Source organism: Apaloderma vittatum, unplaced genomic scaffold, assembly GCF_000703405.1.
Source record: "Apaloderma vittatum isolate BGI_N311 unplaced genomic scaffold, ASM70340v1 scaffold2951, whole genome shotgun sequence".
In the NCBI taxonomy this organism is placed as follows: Eukaryota; Metazoa; Chordata; class Aves; order Trogoniformes; family Trogonidae; genus Apaloderma; species Apaloderma vittatum.
Window position 1 is genome coordinate 26,419 of NW_009699396.1, and position 12,905 is coordinate 39,323.

At 41.8% G+C, this 12,905-nt stretch overlaps 1 protein-coding gene across 1 annotated transcript; it reads left to right on the plus strand.

The window, feature by feature from the left end:
- Window positions 1–1,045: 1,045 nt before the first annotated feature.
- On the plus strand, window positions 1,046–12,565 carry IDUA (iduronidase, alpha-L-; the record flags this gene model as incomplete). Its single annotated transcript, XM_009878329.1, has 12 exons — window positions 1,046–1,133; window positions 1,739–1,846; window positions 2,202–2,297; window positions 2,863–3,065; window positions 3,474–3,653; window positions 5,233–5,449; window positions 6,417–6,632; window positions 7,169–7,290; window positions 8,615–8,740; window positions 9,355–9,431; window positions 9,986–10,086; window positions 12,186–12,565. Coding segments are annotated over 12 exons (1,635 nt in total), but the record flags the coding sequence as incomplete, so codon positions are not given.
- Between the last annotated feature and the right edge of the window lie 340 nt (window positions 12,566–12,905).

The window sequence follows — 12,905 nt, forward strand, 5'->3', positions numbered from 1 at the left end:
GTCTTCACAGAAACCTTCCCTTGACAAGAAGGCAAAGAAGAGCCTCAGTCTAAGAGGCTCAGAAATGTGTGGGGTGGCAGAGAAAGAAACAAATTGTGAATCTCAGCACAGAGTCCGGCATTGGTTTAAAAGGTCTGCTGACTGCCCTGTTCTCAGTTTTGGGATGTGCTAGTGTGCCTTGCTAGCACTGATCAGTTACAGGAACTTTAAGTGATTGTTTCTCCCCCTTCCATCATACCTAGGACATTGCGTCTACAGTTCACTTGTACAGCCTTCCAACCAAGCAGAGGACAAGTGCCTAGGAAAAACAGAGGACAAGTGCCTAGGCAAGACAGCAGAGGCAGAGCTCAGGCTGCACTGTACCAGAGAAATTAGATGTAGGGATCTGGCAAGGCTGGAGAAATCAGCTTTGAGAGGTGTTGGCAAGACCCTGATCCGCTCTCCTACATGACCAGAGCTGGACTTGTCTCAAGGGTGTTTACAAATCCTTCTTCTCAGGGCATACTGAGGTCAGAATTTGGGCACTAGGCCAAGCCAGTGGCTTGGGCCAAATGGCAGTAAGTCACACTACCAGAGTATTGTTAACAGAGATTCCATTTTAATTCCTATTTGACACTTCATACTGGCAAAACTTCTCCTGCCCTGTTAGATTTCAGCTAAATCAGGCCAAAAGTTCAAAAGTTACACTGACCCACATATTACATTACATTTGTTTTCACTGGATACCAGGCAAGAAGACTTTAAAGCATATCTTCAAATGTATCATAGATAAATTGCAAATGCTAGTTTTCAAAATTCAGCAAGCAAGTTCATTATACTGCTTCTGGTGCTCTGCTGGAAAAGGAAAAGGGCATGGATTAGACAAGAAAGATGACTTGCTTATGATGAACACTTTAGAGGAAGGAAATTTGTGAACAATTCCAAGAATGCTAGCTAGATGTAAATTTTGAGAGCCAAAAGAAGGCAGCCATCTCAGCCATCATCTGCAACCAAGTGCTACTTTTGTCATAATATTTAAATTTGTGCTTCTTTTTCATCTGTATCTTTCAGAGTGGCAAATGGGAAACTTCACTACAATTTTACTGCCTTGGATAACCTCATGGATCGCCTGTGGGAAAATAAGCTAACTCCGGGTAAGGGCAGCACCCTACCTCCACAACTTGCTCCATCTGTTTGCCCAATCATCAGATCTGCAATCATCCGAAAATTCTTGTGAAAGCTTTGCCAAAGCTGATTTTGATAAAAACTCATTATTTTCCTGCTTGCCTTTATCTCATATCCATGTAAACAGTGTGAGCAAAACACTATTACAGCAATTGAGAGAACATAAATGGGTTTATCTTGCTTTCAACAACAGTTTGAGATGGGTGATTTGTGAAATGAGATCTCTGGTAGAGGAGGAAGCTACGTAACCATTAATATGTACCTAAGAAGCAGATACTTGGTGTATAACTTCCCTTGAATTCTGCAGACATGCGCTGTTTAAAGTTCCCTCTAAGCCCTAAATTTGTGGTGGTAAGTACTTGTATTGGTTACTATAGTCATTGACAAGTAACAAGTGTGAGCAGCCTCAAATCTGAAATATTCCTGGTCCAGACATGTAGAAACATGAAAGAAAGCCAATTTAATGATGCTTTTTCATAAACAAGTTTATTTCATTAGTGCAATACCCCCTTCATTAATCAAAAGGAGAGTATATTCACAAAAAAAGGAGACTAATCTTTTGTGTCTTTTTTAGGATTTGAATTGATGGGGAATCCATCGGGATATTTTTTAGATTTTGAAGATAAAGAACAGGTAGTAAGATGGAGAAACTTAATTACACTTCTGGCCAGCAGATACATAGGTAAGTTAGGGGAAAAAAAAAAGCAGAAAAAAGCTCCCAGTCATTTATTATGTTGTAATCCCTTCTAACTACCTCAAAAAGTTCTCAGTATTGTGATCAGTTTCAAGACTCTGGACCCCCCTCTTACTTTCATTGGTTTCAAATATTGCTGAGTTTCCTCTAAAATGAGATAATTCTGAAACTACCAAAATCACATTTCCTTCATAATTAAAAATAAATAACATTTATACTCTGTTGTAGCTCTGAGTAGTGAACCTCATGTGCAGTCCTAATTGATAGGATTGCCTGCATCAATAAGTAATTGATAGGGTTGCCTGAATATGCAGCTTGCTGATAAACGAGGCCTCTCCTACAGATAGGTATGGATTGGAGCATGTTGCTCGATGGAATTTTGAGACGTGGAATGAACCAGACCACCACGACTTTGACAATGTGTCTATGACAGTGGAAGGTAAGCGTGTTTTGGAGCACTTATCACTGTATTAAAGTGAGACAGATGTGTGAGGTGAGTGAAGGGGTAACAGTGAAAAAGGAGAGATGCTGGCAAAGAAATAAGGTAGATGGGAGAGTTAAGGAACGTGAAAGATACACCTAGTCTGTTTTTCTAAAATCATATTATTGCCTACACTTTGTTCCCAACTTGGGCGTCAGTATAAAAGCAGGGAGTGTAGTACAGGGAAAACAGGAGAGGAGTTACACTAAGAAGACACAGTTTGTTATTTGGTTATAAAGTAAGGTTGCTGGGAGCAAGAGGGTAAAGGATGGAGTAAGAGGAAACCTGTTCATTGACAGATGCACGCTTTGGCAACCTGTCCTTACAGGACCTTTGGAAGAACCTTTGAATGCAGCCAATGTTTTGATGTCTTCTCATATTGTCGATGTGTAGGAAAGAGTAACCCCATTTTGTGAGGTCCTGCCAGTAAAAGAAATAAGAGTTCTAACATCTCCCTGTACTTTAAGATCAAGATTCTATTTTGTGTTACCGTTTCTGATAGACGCATCTACTTGCATTTCAGGGTTTCTCAACTATTATGATGCTTGCTCAGAAGGATTAAGAGCAGCCAGTCCTCTACTAAAATTTGGAGGGCCTGGGGATTCCTTCCACCCTTTACCCAAGTCACGCATATGCTGGAGTCTTCTGTGTCATTGCTACAATGGAACCAACTTCTTCACAGGGGAAACTGGTGTACGACTGGACTACATCTCTCTCCACAAGAAAGTCAGTCCAAGATTTCACTTTAAGGCTATCTTTTAAATCAATTCAATCCAAGTTGCATTTTATTCTAATTAAGAAGTTGATTTGCAAATGAGTGTCCAGCCTATAGCCGGAAGCATGGCTACATATCAAACGAAACTTTGAAGATGTTCAGTTGCAAGACTTAAAGTGAATTTGCATTTGCCTAAATCACAGGAGGAAGCAACTCCTCTTGCTCTTTTCCATTTTATATTCTAGGAGGAGTTCATGTAAACAGCACATGCTGTAGTAGATGAAGTAAAAATACTAATACTGTTTGACTCACAGACACGACTCCAGGAACATGTTTTCAGAATATCTTCATATCTGTATGCTATGTCTGTGATTGCTTTGGTTTACTCATTTTCACTAAAGAGATCTGAAATATTGCAGGGATGTGGGAGTTCCCTGTACATCTTGCAACAAGAAGTAGAAGCAGTCGGACAAATTCAGAAGCTGTTTCCAAATTTTACTTCTGTTGCCATATACAATGATGAAGCAGATCCAATGGTTGGATGGTCCATTCCACAACTGTGGCGAGCTGATGTGACCTATGCAGCTATGGTAGTAAAGGTAACTCAGTTCATTGACAGTCTTGTCGTAGTAGGGTCTCCTGGTGCATTAATGCAGTTGGAAACGTAGACTTACAGTCAGTTTTTAAGCAGCTGCTCAGAATAACAGAACCAGCAAAAGGAGACCTACCTACTGATACAGCTATGTTTCCCTGAAGAGTCTGTTTTCAATACCTTTGTATAGTTTGTTTAGTTTAGTTTGTTGTTTTTTTCATCTTTCCTTTAAAAAAAACAGCAACTGAGAACTAAACTTCCATGTATTGAAAAACGTCAGATATTGTATGCAGTCCCCTAGTTAGATCCACCTCATAAGACTATACCCTCACATCCTCTATTGATGTAATACTATGCTGTCACCTCGCTACTGCCAGCTATAAACTCACTTATGGGAGACGTTGTTTACCAGCTCCTTCGTAAGTTTATCTTATCAAGACACATCAGGTATAATTAAGAAGTCCTTTGAGCTCTCAGCATAAACCCATTCTTTGTTTTTGGATAATGACTGTACATGTGGTTTTATTAATTACTGCTAGTAACTACTGCTGTTGATCATAAAAACGGAAGAAAGGCATGCTCAGCATTTCTGCCCATGCAGGAATTGTAGTCTGGCCCCAGAGCAACCCCAGCTCTTGCCTCTGCATAGCAATAGTTCCCGCTGCAGTCCTGTTGGCTTGTGAACCACTACCTTATACAGTACCCAGAGTCCAGATGCTCCTGTGCAGAGTAGTAATTCCCAAACCTGGAGCGTGTACGTCACCCAGAAGCCAAATATGTCCAATCAGCTGCTTCTGTGGAGATGAAGCTTCCCAGCTCCCTTAGACTGCATATAGAAGCCTTCTTCTAAAAAAGCAACAAGCCACTGGCTGCATTGCAGGGAGTCTGTGAGAGCAAACGGCAGTGTTTGTAATGACATAGTGATATGAAGGGAGAAATAAAAGGCCCATCTGATGGAAAGTTAACACTTGGGTGGATAGGAACTGGAGCCCTGTGTTCCTGCAGGGACAGAATTATGAGATGTTTTCAGTTAACAGCTTTCTGAAGTTCTGTTTGATTTTGATACTTGGGCACAATCTGGTTAACAGAGAGCTTGGGAGCTCTGACAGTTTACATGGAGGCAGCACAGCAGTCATTCAAATACTGGAAGAGCTAATGCTGTTTTAGCACTGAGTGGGCAAAATGACTCATTGAGGAACAGAATCCAGGAACAGTTCCCAGACACTTGTGTAATGGGTACAAAGTAACTCTAGAGTTGGTGAATCGTTAAGATATAATTGAGAGGGTAAATCAAGATGAATAATTTAATATTCAAGACAGAGGAGATATAGCCAAGGAAATATATTCGGAAATATGTTTATAATTTATGCAGAGTACTAGTGGTAGTTATTTTAGAGACTCTACTGGGGAAACTGTGTGGATACTTTAAGTTTTCCAGTATTGTGGGGAACAGTTTAGTTCTTCAAACTTTCCTAAATGGCAGAGCGACAGCTCTTTTCAACCTGCTCTAAAGACTTAAAAAAATACAGACATTGTGTGTTGGATTTTCTCCAGGATGAAGTTCCATCTTCTCTGTGACTTTGCAGGTAATCATCCAGCATCAAAACCTGCTCATTTCCAAAGCCAATAACACCATCAACTACACACTGCTGAGTAATGACAATGCCTTCTTGAGCTACTATCCCCATTACTTCACACAGCGAACTCTGACAGCTCGTTTTCAGATGAACAATACAAAGCCACCTCACGTCCAGATGGTGCGGAAACCAGTGCTCACTGTCATGGGCTTGCTGGCACTGCTAGGTATATTAACCACTCTTTTAATGAGGAGATCAAGAACCTCTTCTACCTAGAAGCTTCATGCCTAAGAGAGGTTATTCCAGCCATCTCACCACTGATAAAAGCAGAATTTCTTCTACCCTCTGTTTACCAGCTGCGCTAAGAAAGTGAAACTTCATTTACTCTGAGAAATCAGTAGCTCAGGAGATGTTCCTGACAGTCTGTTATCCATCTGCTTTTATTTACTGCTTTGTTTATACCCTTTGTACACCAGCCACTCCTATTTTATTGACTGGTATTTCCCTCCTGTGACATCACATCAGGCTGCAAGTGTCTTTAAGAAGTCCTCACAGGCAGAAGATCCAAGCAGCATAATAAAGGGAGAGAGATAGTTTTTTTCAGCCTGGAGAAGAGAAGGGAGACCTTATAGCAGCCTGCTAGTACCTGAAGGGGGCCTACAGGAAAGCTGGGGAGGCACTGCTCACAAGAGTGTGTAGCTACAGGACTAGGGCCAATGGTTTTAAACCAGAGCAGGGTAGATTTAGATTAAATGTTAGGAAGAAGTTCTTTACAATGAGGATGGTGAAATGCTGGCACAGGTTGCCCAGAGAGGTGGTGGAGGCCCCAGCCCTGAAGACATTCAAGGTCAGGCTTGATGGGGCTCTGAGCATCCTGATGTAGTTAAAGATATACCTGCTCACTGCAGTGGTTTGGACTAGAAAACCTTTAAAGGTCCCTTCCAACCCAACTGATTCTATGATTCTGTGATTCTATGATTCTGTGATTAAGATTCTAAGCACTAATGTGCTTAGATGTTGCTAGCTGAACTGCTAAGTGCAAGAACTCCTGTATTATGTGCATGCTCTGCCCAATTGAATGCTATACGTGGCTAGAACATAGCTATACCTGTAGACACACAATGTTTTGACCCTTTCTGTATCAGAAGTTGATGGAATACTGACTGCCTATGGAATTGTCACATATTTTTAAGGAGAAAACCAGATTTTTGCAGAAGTGATTGGCAGTGAAGATGAAAGCACTCACAATGACACTGTTGGTGTCCTGGCATCTGTGCACACCCCAAATGAGATGCAGCCCTCAGACAGTTGGCAAGCTACTCTGCTGATGTATTCAAGTGCGGATAACAGGACTTCATCCAACATCAGCACCGTCACGGTGAATGCTACCCACTTCCCCAAACTTAGAGGTAAGCAAACATCTAGTTGGCAGCTCACATAACTGATCTTTAGGACACTTCTGGGTTGCATTTATTTGCAAGATTGAGTTTCATTTGCTAATGTTCCTGTCTGAGATATGATGGTGCTCTTCTAGGAAAGATTATTTTCTAATGCCTGCACTTTGACCTTGCCTTTAATGGTGACTGCACGCCCTGCCTTTTTGGAAAGCTATTAATCTCAGTGTCCTTGGCTCGATATTGCCAAACAACAGTTTCCTTACTGGGATGACTACAAGACAACCAACATGACCACATGATTACACAATCGATGCAGTTGTCCAACAAATGTATGCAGCACCTGTGCAAGAAATAAGAGGGTTTCAGTTCTTAGCAATTATAAATTGGAGAGCCTTGTAAGAGTGCTGGCCTCATGACTTTCCAGTGGAAGCCATGCTCCAGAGTGCTGAAATCAATTCTGAGAAGTTAAACATTTTGTGCTAAGTTTATTCTTGTTAATCTTTAAATCCAAGTAAAGAGTTTAATCTCTTTCATTTGTTCTCCTAAAGAGCTGGTGTATGTGACGTATTACCTGGATAACAACCAAACCAATCCCTACCTGAAGTGGAAAAAGCTAGGAAGCCCTGACTTTCCTTCCCCTGATCAGTTCCAGCAAATAAGGGATGCTGAGGTATGACTATGTGTTTCCTTGAGGTGTTGTGTCGGCAAAGTGCTTGTAAATTGGTTAACTACAGCTAAAGAGACAAGAATCCAGCTCAGGTAGTCAAAATTTTCTTAGCCAACAGCCATGCACATCTCGTGTACATATGAAAATTCACTTGCCGTCATGCAGAGAAGTGTAGCAGATACCTTTGCATTTATGTTATACAAGAAACTAAATGTAGACAACCAACTTCTTTGCCACTGGCCTGGCTCTAACTAAGGAGGCAGAGTTGCTCCAGAACAAGTTACACCTTCGCTCTGAAACGTTAGTGAGCTTTGAGACCCTTTCTGTTTTTTCTTCCCTAGATAAGTCACATGGTCCTGCATATATTGCAGAAGGGCCAAATTGCTGCATTAGAGAGTTGAAATGAACCTCCCTGATTAACAGAAAACAAGCGGTGGAAACTACCCAGTGCAAGTTTGGAAAGCGCTTGGCATCTCACAGGGAGCCAGAGGGAGGCCTGCAGTTTCCCCTCATCCTCACCCATTAGTGGAGGCCTTGTCAGTGTTGGGTTAATGATTGGACTCAATGATCTTAAAGGTCTTTTCCAATCCAGGCAATTCTGTGATTCTGTGAAAGCACCCCAGAGGACACTGAGGAGAAAGTCCACTGTGAGCAGTCCTGTCCTTTCTACTGACAAAAGCCATGCCCAGATTACTTACTGTACATGAAAATACGTAAGCAGCCTGTCACTTTAGCACCCTTTTCCCAGAGACCGTCTTTATCCCCTTTGGGCCCCACAGACAGTGATTGCCTTCTGGCTTTGGTGTACAGTACTGTGTCTTCTCTTCCCAGTCACCGTAACGCACTGTTAATAAGGCCTGTGGGATGCTGTAGGAGCCATCAGATCTTCCTTCAACTGAAACAATATTTTTGATACTCTTGACCATCTGGTCTCATTCGCAGAGACCAGCTGAGTGGGTGTTGTATCTAGCAATAGCTTTCACTGCACACTGGCTAAGAGATGGATGTGGTTTGTAAGGACCTCTAGCCTGAAAGGCATCCATGGAAGGTTACCGGAAGTGACATATTGCACCTAGAGTGTATTCTTGTTCAATGCAGTTTGTGAGATGGACAAACCCTCTGTTTCCTGAAGAGCTGGAAAACTGTTGAGATAGAAAAGTTTTCCAGCCTCAAGAACTTTGATGGCTGTAAGCGACCTAGCAGCAGCAGCTCTGTTGGAAATGTATAGTCCCAAAGTAACTCCATGGTCCCTTTACACTGATGTTACAGTTAGCTTTTAGGTGCTGTAATGAAAGGTTATTTACAACACTTCTCTCTGGCTCCACAGGACCCAGTCGCAACAGGCCCATTCCCATTTCCTGAAGGTGGCATCCTGACACTGAAGCAAGACTTGCCTGTTCCCTCAGTCTTTCTTATCCACATCTGTGCAAGACCCAGATCTGTTCCTGATCAGGTATATGTTGTATTCTACTGTCAGACTCACCAAATTAGAAATGCTTCCTGCTTTAAGTCTCAGTAAGAAGAGCTGGACTAGCATTTGGGTCTATTATTTGTCAAAAGTAACATGTAAGACTTACTAAATAAGCAGTGGTTCTCTCCTTCGATGAGAAGGCTCATCAAAGGAAATGAAAGATAGAGCATTCTACAGCAAGTGAATAGGAACCATCACTGAGATAAATGTAAGTTTCTCCATGGTGGGAAAATAATAATAATGCAGTACTGGAAAGTGCAGTCACTTTTTTAAAATCACATAATGTGCTACCAGGCTTGACAACAGCTCTCCAGTTAGTAATTGATAGCTAAAAATAAAACAGTATAAGGGCTGTTGTAGATTAGATTGCATATTCAGTCCCTCCCATGTTCATAGTGGTGCCCAGACCCTCTAAAGACCCTATGCAAGGTTAACAGTCTGGAGGCATAGGAAACAAAACCACAGAGCCAGGCATTTTATGTTTTCTCTTCAGTCTCAATGGAAAGGATCAAAGCAAATAATTAGTAAGGAATGATAAACATAGAAATCTGATTGCTTTGTATAGTTTTCTTATATGAGTTTGTGTCTTTGGACAGGTGACTGGTGTTCGTTTGATCCCCCTCACAAAGGGTCAGGTCCTCGTGCTGTGGGACGATGACTGTGTAAATTCAAAGTAAGTAGCTTTTAAAGAAAAATGGGTAGAACAGAGTTACCAGCACACTGCTCCCCGAACTGCAGATGAGTTCACCAATTAATGACTACTTACTCCTTGAGAGATGCTTCAGTGTATTTGTCTGACGAAATGAACTGTGGTACCTACATGCAGTAAGTAGGGAGAGCAACTCTGACTAATGTGCATCTGAGCAAGGGAATCTGCCTGTTGCTCACCATCATCCAATGGCATTTTTGAGGGACTTGCCTTCAGCACAGCAGACAGGAAGATCCATGGTAAAAGTTATATTAGCAGCAGGTGCCTAGATGGGATCTTGCACATCCCTGTAAAGGATGTGAGCTGGAAGTCTAAGTGTTCGTCTGTGGGATGTTGGAGCCCACAGTATTGGTTCTTCCTAATACTGACAATTCATGCTATCCCACATGTGGTAGAAATGTGTCAGCTGAGCATTTCCTATTCTTGGCTGTCTTTGGTGAAATTACCTTGATACTAGGATTTAATTGCTCACCGCATTGTCAGTTGTATTTACGGAGCTGTCTAGTTTACTTTTCTAGATGTGTAAAGACATTTGAAGTGGAATTTTCACCAGATGGAAAAGCATACAAGCGGATTAATGCCAAAGACACAATATTCACTCTCTGGGTCTACAGTCCAGGTAAGGAAAGAATATACATACAACGTAATCCATCACAGTGATAGTTCCGCTCATGAGTGTGTGAAACAACATTTAATAACTACTGAAGGTATATAGCTTGCTAGTGACATATACTCCCATCACAAATAAGAGCACATCCCTTTCTTTAGAACCAAGTTTTCAGTGAAAGCCTTGTTCTCGAGGACAAGTGCTAATTCACAAACAATTGTGAGGACATTATTACTAGTATTGCCATCAGAAAATTCCTTGTCACAGAAAACAAAGTCGCACAACTGTAGGCATGGCAAGCTCCCTGATAGGGAAATCAGCACTTTTGTCTCTATTTGTAGCTGATGTAGAAGCATGCAAAAATGAGAACAACAACAACAAAAAAAAGAAGAAAAAATTAGAAGAAAAACTAGGTAACCAGGCCTTGTTGTTTGCAGCAAGTCTAAGGTTTGGGATCAATCCCGCAGGTATTGGCTATGGCTTTGCCTAAATTTGTCCAACGTGGTAAGGCAGTAGGAACAAACTGACATGGTAACACTCATTTTTTACCACTGAGTCTTGAAGTGTTAGACTGCACAAGTACATGGCATCAACACACAGATAAGTGTGATGTCACATCCACCTTTCATAGAGGGGTTGGTTTTCTTGCATTTATTGTGTTCTGAGCTGCTCCAGGGGAAGGTCGCAGTTCTGCTCTCATCGTGGTCACATCCCTGTTCCCATATCCTTTTATGGCTTGGCAATCCTAAGCTGTTGAGGTGCTCCCTTGTAAGAACAGAAGAGGTTGTCCTGTGAGACTGTTTGTCCTGTCTATCTGAACACCTAGCTGAGGAGAGACCCCTCTCTTTGCTGTTTCCCAGAGCTTTCTCTTTGGCCCTGACTAGCTACCTAAGCTTTATATGTTTCTCATTAGAAGGCAGTGAGTTTCATCTTTGTCAACAGGCAAAGCTTCTCCCAGAGCCTGTGGTCTTTTCTCCTCGAGTACAGACTAGATGTAATAGGAACATACGCAGATGAAAAACGGTGAGAGAACGGGGTGACATTGTTGGTTTTGAGGCTTTTTTAACCAAATGTGGTCTAATTTGCAACATGACTGTTCAACAAGTATTACTAATAAGCAGTCATCAGAGCCTTGTGAAACACAGACTTTACCTCAAAGTGATACTAATGAAGTGCAATTCAGAGAGATTTTTGCAGAAACAGAGGCTCATCTTAGCCTTAGAAAGGCTTAGCATCAGCAGTTAATGCATAATAAAGTTCAGAGCTATTATTGCAATGTAAAAGCTACACAGGTAAGCAAAGACTAAATCATGGCTAGGGTAAATCTCTGAAATTAGGATTGGTTATCATCTAGTGCTGCATATTTGTGAAATCTACCAGATTTAACTGTTTGTTTCAAAGACAAGAAAAAAAGACTGCTTGAAAAAAATCTCACATCCAGCAGCCTTTATTGCTAGGTATTTGTCACTCATTATTTCTAGTATTCATTTATTTTTAGAAGAAAATAATACTAAAGCACACATAAAAATCAAGTAAATAGATGAGAAAAAGCTGTGAAGTTAAAGACTTTGCTAGTCAAGTCTGTGTTCTTTGAGCTGGATTGACGGCGAAAACTAGCAGAACCGCAGAACATCAACTCACATACCTTTGGAGCAAGTGGTGCTGCTTCCCGAGTTGAGCAAAGCGTTTTCAGTCAGCCTGCATGCTTCTTGTTCTGCTTCTTTGCTGATCGTGTCCCCATATAGCCTGTTTCAAAGGCACAATTCAGGCAGAAAAGTCAGAAAAAAGGAAATTACTAGCTGCAGAGAATGTCATAGCCTTCTTTGAGAGGGACTGCTGGGACAGCAGTCCTGTAGCTGTACTTGCAGATCCTAATGAGGAGAGAGGAGGTCCTTGGTGCAATAAAGAAGAAGAGCCAGTACTTTACCATGAGGAATTTATAACAATTTGTAGACAGACAAGTACAGACAGACTTATATAGGATGCAGAACTGATTTCACCACTTCCCCAGCCCATTCTGCAAACCTGTGTTTTATTGGAGTAGTGCTTGTTCCACATCCTTCAAGCACCACAGGTGTGAGCCTTTCACATTCTAACCTTTTCGTTTGCAGGAAGCTCAGTCTCCGGCTTTTACAGAGTGCGTGCCATTGACTACTGGGGGAAGGCAGGCCTGTCTTCTCTTCCTGTGGAGTATGTTGAAGCTTTCAAGTAACTCTGAAGAGTGGTGTCTGGCTTCTTGGCTGAGTAGTGTATGTTCCCTGTAAATTACAACTCCTCAGAAAAATAAGCTCCTCCCATGCTGAGGAGGGAGCACTGAGAAGACCTCATGAAGCAAGTTAGGAATGCAAGTTAGAAGCAAATGTCCCTATTAACTCTTCAGAGCTCAAAAGACATCGTTATCAAGCAGCCATGCTGACAACTCAACTGGTAGAATTCTAAGAGGCTGCTGTAAAACTGAGATTCAGCTTGGTACCTAGGAATTATGGGAATAAATGCTGAGTATTCCCTGTTTTCCACTGAGCTAATGACCAGGACAACCAAAATTTTACAGAGGACACAGGTTGCAGGAGGAAGAGAACCTTCACTTTACTGTGTGAGTGAGGTTGTCAGCAAAGGCATACCGAGGACCTGTCTAAGAGTGAATTGCCTGCCTCAGCTGTCATGCTCTCTTGACATAATGTTTTGACAGAAAAGCTCACAGCAGCCAGACAGGTCCAGAGCATGAAGTGAAGTATCCTTGCTTTCCCACCTGTTAGTCACAGACGCACTGGTGGGTTGTTTCAGAGCACTTGCCATGTCTTCAGATGCATGAGGTTCTTCAGCCTTTCACA